The following is a 12984-nucleotide window of genomic DNA, read 5'->3' on the forward strand; positions in this document are numbered from 1 at the left end:
ATCAAGAACAAACACAAGTGTGGTACGGAGCACAGTCTATCGAGATAGAAGCATGGACCCGGGCAATCATGACAATAACAACCCAGTGACGGCGAACAAGCTCTCTTGCGCAAGAAGGCCCGTGTTTTCTTCTATCGCACGGGTCTAGCTTGCAATGATGGGTCTAACACTTGTGTTTTTGTGAGCTGTGGCTTTATTATTTGCGGAGTGACATTGCCGCTTGTTAGGAAAAGCTAGGAAATGCTACGAAATGCTACGAAAAGATGCACTTGTGCTGTGTCGACGTTGCGCCAAGCTTTGCCGGGGCAACCAGCGGGACCTGGCGTCTACAGCCATGGAAGCACCTTGTCCCATACATCCACCCAGAGAGCAAAGAGATACGAGATACGAGATCTTGCTTTTGACTGGGGATGTCCAAGGTGTACATCTAGTGCGGCGCTGTCTGGTCTAGTCAGTCATACTAGCTTGACACCAGAACCACAGGATTGGAGACATCCACATCATTGTCTCGACACTCAGCGCGCTACTGACTACGTCAAGATAGTCCTCTATAGTTCTTGTGGAGCTCAGTATACAACAGTGAGGTTGGCTGGATGACTTAGCAGAGTTTCAAAGACCTGGTTGAATAGGCGAGAAGGTACTGCATCCTGCTGCGAGTCGAGCTGGGCTCACTTGCACTCCACAACACCGTGTTTCCGACACCCTTACACTCAGCCGCTGGATCAGGCAATTGAAAGAATGCCTTTTGTGTGGACACGGCACCTCGTCATCGACCAGCTGGGCTTCACCGCCAGCAATGTCCGCTCTCAATCAGAGGCAGCCGCGCCAACACCGCTTATGGTCCGGGATACGGTCGAGTAGCGCTCGTGATCATCATCGCAACATCGTTGACTACCACCTTTGCCTCCACGTTGCGAGTGACCAGGATATATTGTTCCCCGGCTCCGGCGACGATTATGATGACACTACAAACAGTGACCGTCATCGAAGCAAGAGAAGACGAATCGAAACCTTAGCTAGCAGTTATTTGTCAGGCAAGCCTTTGTTTATTGCCTCGGCTGCATTGCGAGGTCCCTTCGGCACGAGGACTTCATCTTGCTCTGACAGATATGCTCACCATGTCATTGGATCCCCCATGTATCACGACTCGCTTTGCAGCACTGCATTGACTGAGCTTCGCACCGATATACAAACTTGTGAGATTGACGAAACCGAGCACTTGCAGGAGGACGGAGAAGCATTACAACGAGCTAGGGAACCGGAGAAGCCGGTAGTACGAGCGCAAGTTAGAAAGGGTGGAGAAGCAAAAGTCCAAGATGTAAAAGTGCAGGCACCAGAGAAAGCGAAGGAGAGATCGTCGGCAGAGAAGCCAGTGCAAGAAGCGGCAGATTTGGAACCGCAGGCCAGAGATGCGTCTCACAGCACAAATGATGATGATCAATCGACCGACCAATGGCATGCGTCGCAGCCATCTGCTTTCACTCCTATAAACCGTCCGTCTATTGGTTCGCAACCTCGCCCTGTGACCCAGCATGATCCCACGCCTCGACATGTACCATCAGACAGCAACAATGCAATCGACGCGACTTCGTTCACACATTCAACACAAGCCTCGAAACGAAAAGGAAAACTGTCGCGGATATCTTCTGTGAAGGAACGCCAGAAGAATCGCTACATGGAGTCTGTCGTCACCTCGTATGATTCTCCGTTGATGATAAGGAGGAAAGCATCGTCGCCAAAGCTTGGTGCTGCTCTCCAGGAGCAACAAACGTGCTCCTCAGAGAACAAGTCTGAAGAGAAGGCTAGGCCGCGAAAGGTCTCGTTCGGTTCCTCTGATGATCAACAAATGTCCCGATCGTTGCACAAACCGCCCGGACCAGTACCATTGGCCGAGCATGCCAACCAACCAAAGTCCTCTTCACAGCCACCCGCGAATCCGACAACTTCGAAAAGCAAGCTCCCACCTGCCATCGATATGTCCTTCGACCAAGGCTCTCTGGCCGTGCACTTTGATTTCATTGATCGTCATACCAACAGCCTGCTGCCTGCTTCACAAGCATCTCAGAGAAGAGTATCAGTTTCTGATCGCTTAAGGAAGGCGATGCGAAATTCAGGAGCCTCTTTCGTAAGTACGCCAGTATCAAAAGAAAACCAAGAGTCTCACACACCAACTCCAACTCCGCCAAGCCAGGATCGTTTGCCAATGGAGCCAAATGCGAACGGAAATGCCCTGGATAAGCAGCCGAATTCTAGTATCACGGAAAGAGATCCGAAGTCTTATTCTGACGACTCTAAAAAAGCAGGAGAAGAAGCGGTTCCATACCTCAGTACTCAGGCAGCCATGGAAGAAGCTCACCGCGCACTTTTCGAAGCCTCTTCTCCGATCAAGTCGCAGGGACCGAACAGGCCCGAGCAGGACAACACCCCACAGACATTGCATCCCAAAAACAATCGCCGCAATACCATCACTCCTTTCAAGACGTTCAACGACAAGGTCGGACTCGGGCCGGCAAGCCAGGGATCACCACTGCCAAACACGCAGGCTTTGTTCGAGGGCATGTCTCCTTTTCTATCCCCAGCAAGCTCTAAGCCTCTGAGTAGCAAACCGCGACAGAGCGGGAAACAAGCCACGTTCGCTCCCCACCCAGGACAAAGCCTCGATGATCCCGAAATTATCTTGTTTTCTAGTGGCTTAGATCTCAAAGCTCAAATGCAAATAAACAGCACAACTCGACCCATAGATGTGCCAGTCGCGGGCAGTAGCAAGAGCTCATCTCGGAATGAAGTTGGAAACAATGAGTCCCAAGTGCAGGTTTCTGAAGGTGCGAGAGACGAACCTACTGATCAGAGCGGGAACAATCACAGCGAAGCAGTCTCGACTGGGCCTCGGCTCGGGTCTGAGCCCGAGTCTCGAGAGTCTTCAGCTCCAAGTTCATCACCAGATTTCATACTTTCCCAGAGGCGTCCATCGTCACCACGAGACTCTACACGCGAGCAGCGGTCGCACCAGCCGGAACAATCTGTGCGCTTGGTAGATATCATCCAAGACTTCAGGAGCTCTGGACAGTCCTTCCTCAATATGGATGATCTGTTCAACTTTGATGCTACCTCCAGTTCTGGAGTCCAACGCGCTTCATCGTCAGGCAGTCGACAGCGCAATAGACCTCCACCTTCTTCGCGACACTCAGTGGGGAGCTCGCTAGCGCGTCGGGCGTCCGGCCAGCGTGAACGAGCTCCAAAAAGATCGCTTCGGTCGAACATGTCATTATCGCAATCAGCCGTGCAAGCCTCTTCGATTCCAAGGACGACCGCGACGCAGTCACAACCGTACAGCTCTACTGCTATTTCTCCCTTCGAAGCTGCGCAGAGATTTGAGGAGATGGATCTTGATAGCACGATTGATAACATTACAGATTCCGTACTCTCGTCATGGGATATAGAACACGCGATAAGGAGGCGTTTGGATGCCTCTACGTAACGTCGACAGCACCGCCGGCCATAATTATAGACGAGCCCCAGTTCCCACAATCTTTTGTTGTGGTGAAGTACTTTCTTCGCGCGTATATAATACCCCTCTTGCATCTGTTTGTGTACTCGACATCAATAAAGTGGATAGGTAGTTATGCCTCATGGACTCATCATCAAGGTTGAAGAAGTGAACGTGCCGCAAAGATACTGTAACTTACCGCATCCGGAAGGTTGTTGACGAACCCGCCGCAATTACGTACAGTAACTTCGGCATTACTCCTGAAACATGCACCCGGAAGAGCTCGAGGTGTTGATACTATGATAGCGCAACGATTGCACTCTACCTTAGCTTTGCTTGCCATGCACGCTCGTCTGGATGAATATTGTCCACCACGACGAAAAGGTTGATAAGGTAGAGTGGCGCAATATCCCGCAGATTGTGCAATACCTTACAGTATCTAAAGGTAAGGTAGTAAGTGCTCGCGCCCCCCGCGTCACAAGGCATCGTAAACAGGTACCTACCCAAGCAAAGTCGACCGCACCTGGTTTCGCCTTGTCAACGGCATCGAATACATGTAACATCGTTTTTGCTTCAGTTTCTCCTGACTTTCCGACCTTGGGGGCACAGCACGCCGTTTCTAACGACCACATTGACCTTCCTACAAGACCATGTGTGTCTGGAGTACTGTATATTCGGGCAGCGCGGGTGTGGAGTGAGTGCTCTTAGTCTCGGAGATCTTCTGATAGCCAGTTGTGTGCAGTCTATCTACCTCTTGTTTTTCCGATCGTCAAAGGAAAATACCCATTCTGGTAGGTGCTTTTTTTCGTTCGCGCAAGACTGAACGGCGATGCATATTATGGTTCCGATTTTGCTTTCTCCTACCTTTACTCCTAGGGAACATGGTTCTTGTATGTGGATAGATGAAGACGGATCATTGGATCAAGCTTGCCGAATGCCTGCTCTCTTGCCTGCATGAAAGAATCAGAGCGCATTATATGCAGTGCGGTCGCTGGACGCGCGAGAAAACACTAAAAGGTAGATACAGACGATTACTTGGTCTCGCCTATATATAGAGCAAAGAGGTTCAGACCACCCAGGTTGAAGTTCAGAGATCTGGTTACTCTTCTTTTTCTTTCTCGTGTTCCCTCGCAAACACACATTTCAGTCGCGGCGTAGGTGAATTGTTGCTGCTGCTGTTTTCTGGTTCCGCCAGCAAATAAGAAGTCGCTTTCGTTCTCTTCACTCAAGATGCTTCTCTCCGCTTTGTCATGTTACGCGACTGCGTTCGTCGCGTTGGTCACGGCAGGCCCGATCCCAGAGACACATGTTGTGCATGAGAGGCGAGGCCTGCCACATCATGCCATTGACTCGAAATGGGTCAAAAGAGACAGACTCGACAAGAAGAGTATCTTGCCGGTACGCGTTGGTCTGAAGCAGCAGAACCTGCATAAAGGCCCCGAGTGGCTGCTGGACGTGTAAGTTGATATGTTCTCGCCGCCATGCCAGGCCGTGGACTGCATTGCACCTGAAGTGTGACGTTGGCAGAGGTGCTGATGAGCACGTTTCTCTCTAGATCACACCCGGACTCTCCCAATTATGGCAAACACTGGACCTCTGATGAGATCATTGCCGCCTTTCAACCAGCTGATGAGACCGTCGACGCTGTCAGAGACTGGCTCGTCAGTCATGGAGGTATAGCCAAGGACAGAATCGCTCACAGCGACAACAAGGCGTGGTTGGCCTTTGATGCAACGGCAGAGGAAGCCGGGAATCTCTTGTCGACCGAATTCCATGAATTCGTGCATAGTGCAAGCGGTAACTCCATGGCTGCTTGTGACGAGTATCATGTGCCCCGAGTGCTTTCGGATCATATTGACTATATCACTCCTGGTGTCAAGGGCGCGAGAATCTCCCCGCGTGACGGTCGAAAGTATGGAGGAGGTTCATGGGGCAAGCCTGGAAAACCAGGATCGCCATACGGGTGGAAGCCTCCCAAGCATAGGCCCTTCTGGGATATGCCTCATAACAAGAGTGATCTTGCCAGCTGTGACGTTGCCATCACTCCAGCATGTATCCAGGCTCTCTATCATATCCCACCCCAGGATCCGAACGCAAAGGTCAGCCCCAACAACTCGATGGGTCTCTTCGAGGAAGGCGACTACTACGCTCAAGAGGATCTGGACTTGTTCTTTGCCAACTTCACTCCCTACATTCCTGCGGGGACCAAGCCGATCCCGAACTTCATTGATGGTGCTTCGGCTCCCGTGTCGGTCGCAGACGCCGGAGGCGAGTCTGACCTAGACTTTGAACTCGCAATCCCGATCATCTATCCACAGACAACCACGCTGTATCAAGTCGACGACTCGTTCTACGCGACGAGCCCCGACAGTACAGCCACGGGCATCTTCAACACCTTTTTCGACGCCATCGACGGTTCCTACTGCACGTACTCGGCCTATGGCGAGACCGGCGACGACCCCGACCTCGACCCTAGCTACCCAGACCCCAACCCAGGCGGCTACAAAGGCAGTCTGCAATGCGGCGTCTACAAGCCCACAAACGTGATTTCCATCTCCTACGGCGAACAAGAACAGGACCTCCCAGCCTACTACCAACAGCGGCAATGCAACGAATTCCTCAAGCTCGGCCTGCAGGGCGTCAGCATCTTCGTCGCAAGCGGCGACACAGGCGTCGGCGGAATCCCAGGCGACGGCAGCGACAACGGCTGCCTGGGACCCGACGCCACGATCTTTTCGCCCACGCAGCCCAACTCATGCCCCTGGCTGACCAACGTGGGCGCGACAAAAGTCTACCCAGGGCACAGCGTCTTCGAGCCCGAAAGCGCCGTCGTCGATCCCGCCGGCGCGCCCTACCGATCGGCTTACTCGTCCGGCGGCGGCTTCTCCAACATCTTCCCCATCCCGGACTACCAAGCCTCCGCCGTCGCGAGCTTTTTCGAGCACCACAACCCGCCGTACCCCTACTACACCGACGGACAATACAACTCGACTCCAGCGGGCCTGTACAACCGCAACGGGCGCGGCATCCCCGACGTCGCCGCAAACGGGGACAATATCGCCGTGTACAACGGCGGCGAAACAGGCCTGTCGGGCGGCACATCGGCGTCGTCGCCCATCTTCGCGGCCATCGTGAACCGCATCGTCGAGGCGCGTCTGGCGGCTGGAAAGGGCCCCGTTGGGTTCGTCAATCCCGTGCTGTACCAGCATCCGGAGGTGCTGAATGATATCACGAATGGCACGAATCCGGGGTGTGGCACGGAGGGGTTTAGTGCTGTCAAGGGGTGGGATCCGGTTACGGGGTTGGGAACGTGAGTTTTTTTCTTTCTCCTTTTTCGCTCTTGGTTTCCCCAAAGTTCGTGATTTACGTTGTGTTCACGCTGGGGACGGGAAAGAAGAAAACGCAGCTGACAAGTCCTTTTTTGCTCGGACAGACCCAACTTCCCCAAGATGAAGTCTCTCTTCCTGAGCCTGCCATAAGGAACGACCCAGAGCAAATTGAACCTCTCTTTGCAAGTCGAGTCGCTAGCTGGCTACGTGCTAAAGCTGATGATCTCGCCGGTATGGATCGACGATGTGGGAGGGGGGCGAGATGATGTTGTCCGAACCATACATTTTCTTCACTATCAGACCAGACCACGCTTTCAATCAGGGGCAGGGAGGGAGCCTGGCTGATGGCTGAACCACGGATTTGTGAAACAGTCAATGACCCTGATACAGTATTTCTGTCATGTACACGAGACATGATGATAATCCTGAATTGCATAGCTTTGTCATCTCGATTGGATTAGTTCGATCAATACACGTGTTTCATGATGTGATGATTTCGAACAGACAAACCACTTTGACCGGACGAGTGGGTTTGAGGGGGCATGCATGCATGTAATTCACGATCTGAAATGTTAACCCAAAAGACAAATGCCGATGATTGGACTGGTGGAGAATGGAGACAAAAACATACACACACACACACACGTATATTTGTAGTCTCAGCTTATAGGAGGATTCGCAGTCATGGCGAGAGAAAAAGAGTGCTGCGGGGGAGGATAGTGTTCTGTCATAGCTTGTATCTACTGTCGAGTCTTGACCTTGAGTGTTGGAAAGCGCAGTCACACGGGTAGACACGCATGGACGGCGGTGCGCTGTTTGTGGAGTCATGTGTGAGAAAAGACTGTATACCCGTGTCTGCTTGCCCTACAATTCGCCTAGCCGACGGGACTTGATCCATGTCTGAGGAACCGAGCTTGTCAATTGCCAGCGAGTTAGGCGGAATTGCAGTATTGCTTCTCTTCTTGATAAGCTATGTCTCTGTGGTGCTTGATGGAGGACAGTGTACCTCGTCGCAAGTCTATCAGTAGGATGCACGGTGCATTTCCCGTCCTTTTCGCAAGAGACTGTGCATTTTGTAGACAATAGTGAGATGTCCATCTAGTATGGCTGTGTAGTCTTCTGCGTCAAGCTTGAATGACGCCATTTCCAGCGTGTGGTGAGGTTGAGCGACTCTTGCAAGTCGCAATGCTCAAGTAGTGATAGGAAGCCACTGTTAAGGCCTGGATATGCGCGATACGTGTTCTCTCTCTCTCTCAAGTCGCGTCTGAAGGTTTAGGCGTGGCGTCTGCAGGGCCGGATGCAGGCGCGGGAGTGGCAGGTGTGGCTCCTGCAGCAGAAGTGTTGGCAGTGCTTGCATTCCTGCTGTTCCTTCCCTTGCCCTTCGAATTCGCGCCACTTCGAGCGGGTGCATTGGCGGTGGCATTTCCTCTGCCTCCTCCGCCTCCGCCGCCGCCGCCGCCTCCTCCTCCTCCTCCTTGAGCGGGCCTCTCTCTGTACTCCAAGACTTCGACTGCGCCCTGGGCGACGGGTATGCTGCGCTTGGCCATGGCGGCCTTGAGACCTTCGGTGGTCTTGAACTCGGCCAGTGCGGTGCCCTTGCGTTTGTCAATGTCTACTTTGGCGACGGGCCCGAAGACGGACAGAGCGGCTATGACTAGAGGCTCGGTGATGCCTTGGGAGGCGTTTGCGTGCTTGAGGTATGCCTTGGTGGCGCCGACAGCGGCGTTGGAGGTAGATTTGGCAGGTTTAGCAGGCGCAGCGGACTGTGAAGGAGCAGGAGCCGGAGCTGCCGCTGTCTGCGCCGCAGTGGCCGAAGCGTCGTCGCCGTCGTTGTTGTTGTTGTTGTTGTTGTTGTTGTTGTTGTTGTTGTTGTTGGCTTTGGCCTTGTTCTGTTTCGAAGTGGGTTTCGTGGCTGGCGTCTTTTTCAGGATTGCAGACGGAGCAGGTGCTGGCGGCGCCGCAGTATTCGAGTCCTTGGAGGCATCTTGTGCCGGAGTCTGCGGACGATTCTTCTCGGCGGCGTTGCCCTTGCGGTTCCTCTGTGCCTTGGCAGGCTTCTGAGATTGCTTGGAGTCCGTCGAAGGCGCGGCGGCGTTGGTCGATGCGGTAGTGGCAGCGGTAGCGGCAGCTGCAGGTGTGCGTGGTGAGGATGCAGCGGCCGGTGAAATGCCGAGATCTCTCTGCAGCATCGTCTTGATGGCATTGGGAGTGACGCGGTCGCGCTGCTTACGTGTGGAAGAAGACGGTGCAGCGGGGGCAGCAGATGATTGATCGCCTTTGGACGATGGAGCGGAGGACTGCGAGTTCGCCGGGGCGGCTTTCGCAGACTGTCTGTTGTTGGACTTGGCGCTGTCCTTTGCGTCGTCCCTGGCGGACTGAGTAGGCTTTGCGGCAGCTTTAGTCGACTTGCTCGAGGTCGAGTCTCTCGAGCTGGAGGACTTGTGGCCTGCCTTGTCCTTGTTGTCCCGCTCCCTTTCCTTGTCTTTTGACTTGTCGTCTTTTGCGTCGGCGCGCGTTGGCTTGGACTGCTTGGACGAGGCGGCAGCCTTGGCCTTGTTGGCCTTCTTCTCGCGCAGGTCGTCGAGGAGAGGGGTGGAAGCGAGCTTCTCCGGCGGCTTGTCGGCAGCGGGAAGGGTGTCGAGGGCTGGCGGCTTGGTGACGGGCTGGGTCTCGGCCTCGAGGAAATGGATGAATTCGGGGTCCTGGTCTATGGTGCCTTGACGGGCATCGGAACGCTGTTTCGCGGCAGGGACGCGCTGGTTGGCAGCGAACTCCAGAGTCGGGAGCAAGTGTCTGAGGTTGGGATCATTGTAGGAGCCCTTTGCATCATGAAAAGTAATGGAGAGAAACTTGGCCTCGAAGGGCTTCGTGTGGGATTGATTGACCAAGTGGAGATATGCGCGCGACTGCTCGGCCAGTTTGGCAGGAGCTCTGGTCTTGCCCTGGCGATACTCGAACCAGTCCACCTTGCCGCCCATGGGTTTCCATTCATCGCCGAATGCATCGAGAAACTCCTGTTTGCTGAGGGCGGGTGGCAGTCTGCGCACTTGGAGTTTCAACCGCACGCTTGACTTGGTAGATGGCGCATTCTGTTGCTGTTGCTGTTGCGGCGAGTTGTTGTTCTGCTGGTGAGAAGAGGTCTGGTTCATGGCCGAAGGGTGGACGGAAAGAAGTCCCTTTGTGTGATGGGATGAGCCTTGGGACTGATTGTGGCCTTTGTTGTGGCCAGCTGCCGGATTGTTGCCTTTGGGCGGCATCCTGAGAGGGTTGAGTCGACAAGTGCGACTCAGATATTGTTTTTGTAGCGATGAGCAGCAGCGGCAGCGGCAGCGGCAGCGGCAGCGGCAGCAGCCATATGAGAAAAGGCGATCAGGTTACTGCGGCGCTGATTCACATCTAAGATGACACAGTTGAGCGCATGGTCTCATGCACATACAGCGTGAATACCTTATGACACAACTAAAAGTCGCAGAGTGACAGAGACTCGGTCGGGTGTCGACGTGAATGGTTCAGAAGTGATTGTGGTGATATCTGACGTTTACCCCATACTGATTATTGTACTACAAGATACCTTACCTTAGCATATATTGAGTCGCCTTTTACACTCTGCTGACTGACTTTATGCCATTGTGATTACTGTGATTACTGTACTTGTACCTTGCTCTTGATGCACGATGCTCTGACTTCTATTCTCATACTGTACCTTGAATCATGAGTCCGCCTAACCTGTAGATATTGCAAAAGCATAAAGCACGGGTCAAGTCTCTACAGTATATCAATTGCTGTCAACACTGTACCCAAATGTGTTCGCTTGTCGCAAACCATTGATCCAAGGCGAACCAGACTCGAGAATCAAGGTAATCAGATGGTCGTGGATGATCGATGAAGGGAGTAGGCTGTAGTTCATAGATGCATGTGAATTGTAACGTTGATTGTATCAATCGATTGATGGATTGACGGATTACTGCCACCACCTCGGCATCTGCCCACCAAGGGGGCCATCGACATGTCCGTCTCCGTCTTCCATCCCAGACATGATAATTAATAACTGACGTTACAACCCCGCGCATCCTTCGTTGGCCTTGATCCCCGTTCGCGTCGCCGTCGCGCCTGTATGGTATTTATATATATTGTATTCCGTCATACCGAAGCTGTTCTCGCCCAGCTCTATTTCACCACCATCAACGACACCACTTCTTGTCGTCGCTCCTCCTTCGCCTCCTGATCCCCAGCCATAACAAGCCACACACGACAAAACATGGCTCGCTCCGACGGCAGTGTCCCCCAGCCAGGTCCGGCGCATCTGCCGCCCAATGCTGGCCCTGACGAGTGGCTCGAGCAAGCCAAACAATGCAGATATCTCCCGGAGAGCGACATGAAGCGGTTATGTGAGATTGTCAAGGAGTGTTTGATGGAAGGTAAAACGACCACTTTCATCTATGACCCTCGTTTTGCTGCAATTGCTCACCCTTTCTGCTTTACAGAATCAAACATACAACCTGTACAAACCCCGGTCACCGTGTGTGGAGACATCCATGGCCAGTTCTACGACCTGCTCGAGCTGTTCGCAGTCGCCGGCGGCATGCCATCAGACCCATCGCCCGACAACCCTGCGGCGCAACCTGCCGTGAACGCCCCCCTGGCCTCGCCACTGCCGAAGTCCATCTCGGCCGCCGACATCGAACCCCCGACACAGATCGCCGACCCGCGCGTCAAGCGAAAGATGAAGCGCCGATTCCAGCGAGACAGCGCATACACGTCTGCCGCATCAGCCTCGTCGGGATCGCCTCCGGGAGACCAAGACGAGCGGAACGAGAACTCATCAGTCGCCGCCGACGACGACGAGCAGAGAGGCAGGATCAGGAGTCGAAGCTTTGGTCAAGATGACAGAGGCCCGGCCGACGACAGCGACGACAACGGCGCCGAAGACGACGACGACGACGACGACGATGACAGCGACAGTGGAATCGCCGTGTCGCAGCGCTCGCCCACGAGTCCCATGGCCGGGCGCAGCAAGAGCTCGGCGAACAAGGGCAACAACACGGGCAAGCAGAACTTCATATTCCTCGGCGATTTCGTCGATCGAGGCTATTTCAGTTTGGAGACGTTTACTCTGCTCATGTGTCTCAAGGCCAAGTGAGTCCTTTTCTCATCCCCGCCGCTCCCCCCCCCCTTGTCTGTCTCCAATCATCTGACTATAACCTTCCCCCCTTCCAGATTCCCCCACCGCATCACCCTCGTGCGCGGCAACCACGAGTCCCGCCAGATCACCCAAGTGTACGGCTTCTACGAAGAATGCCAGACCAAGTACGGCAACGCCTCGGTGTGGAAGTCATGCTGCCAAGTCTTCGACTTCCTCGCGCTCGCCGCAATCGTCGACGGCAAAGTCCTCTGCGTGCACGGCGGCCTCTCCCCGGAGATCCGCACCCTCGACCAGATCCGAGTCGTCGCTCGCGCCCAGGAGATCCCTCACGAGGGCGCCTTTTGCGATCTCGTGTGGAGCGACCCCGAGGAAGTCGATACCTGGGCCGTCAGTCCGAGAGGAGCCGGGTGGTTGTTTGGGGACAAGGTCGCCACTGAGGTAACTTTCTTCTTGTGTTTCCACTGCCTCATCTCTTTTTGGTCCGTCGAGATGGCTACTGACACGGCTACAATAACAGTTCAACCACGTCAACGGCCTGCAATTGATCGCCCGAGCCCATCAGCTCGTCAACGAAGGCTACAAGGTATGTTCCACCCCTCTCTTTTCCCCCCTCCCAACTATTCCTTACCCATCCAATTCTCCATCCACTTCCAATAACCCCGCTGACGAGCAATATCAAAAACAAACAGTACCACTTCAAGAACCAAGACGTGGTGACCGTCTGGTCCGCGCCAAACTACTGCTACAGATGCGGCAACGTGGCGTCCATTATGACTCTGGGCGACGACCTCGAGCCCGACTTCACCATTTTCTCTGCCGTGCCCGATCACAGGCGGGCTGTCCCTGCCGGACGAGGTCGCACGGGCGAGTATTTCTTGTAGTGGCTTTCGCGGCGGTTAGTCTAGACATGATTGGGTGGTGGGCCGGCCGGTTTTAGATACTCTCGCTTCTTCGGGGTTTTTATGAAAGATATATTATGACTCTTGTGTCTGCTCTCCTTCCCTCCCTTCTTGTCTCTCCTTCAC

At 54.0% G+C, this 12984-nt stretch overlaps 3 protein-coding genes across 3 annotated transcripts; 2 read left to right on the forward strand and 1 right to left on the reverse strand.

Annotated features, from left to right (window-relative positions):
• Positions 1-4717: 4717 nt before the first annotated feature.
• Positions 4718-6966, forward strand: AAFC00_006884 (uncharacterized protein; the record flags this gene model as incomplete). Its single annotated transcript, XM_069346906.1, has 3 exons — positions 4718-4944; positions 5043-6797; positions 6921-6966. The coding sequence occupies 3 exons, from the start codon at positions 4718-4720 to the stop codon at positions 6964-6966; spliced, it is 2028 nt and encodes a 675-aa protein (XP_069199784.1).
• Positions 6967-8069: 1103 nt separating this feature from the next.
• Positions 8070-10073, reverse strand: AAFC00_006885 (uncharacterized protein; the record flags this gene model as incomplete). The annotated part of the gene is made up of 1 exon (XM_069346907.1): positions 8070-10073. The coding sequence occupies one exon, from the start codon at positions 10071-10073 to the stop codon at positions 8070-8072; it is 2004 nt and encodes a 667-aa protein (XP_069199785.1).
• A 1001-nt stretch (positions 10074-11074) lies between these two features.
• AAFC00_006886 (uncharacterized protein) lies at positions 11075-12840 on the forward strand (the record flags this gene model as incomplete). Its single annotated transcript, XM_069346908.1, has 5 exons — positions 11075-11234; positions 11301-11952; positions 12034-12397; positions 12477-12542; positions 12649-12840. The coding sequence occupies 5 exons, from the start codon at positions 11075-11077 to the stop codon at positions 12838-12840; spliced, it is 1434 nt and encodes a 477-aa protein (XP_069199786.1).
• Between the last annotated feature and the right edge of the window lie 144 nt (positions 12841-12984).

Source organism: Neodothiora populina (genome assembly GCF_041146345.1).
Source record: "Neodothiora populina strain CPC 39397 chromosome Unknown canker_contig_8, whole genome shotgun sequence".
Lineage (NCBI taxonomy): Eukaryota > Fungi > Ascomycota > Dothideomycetes > Dothideales > Dothioraceae > Neodothiora > Neodothiora populina.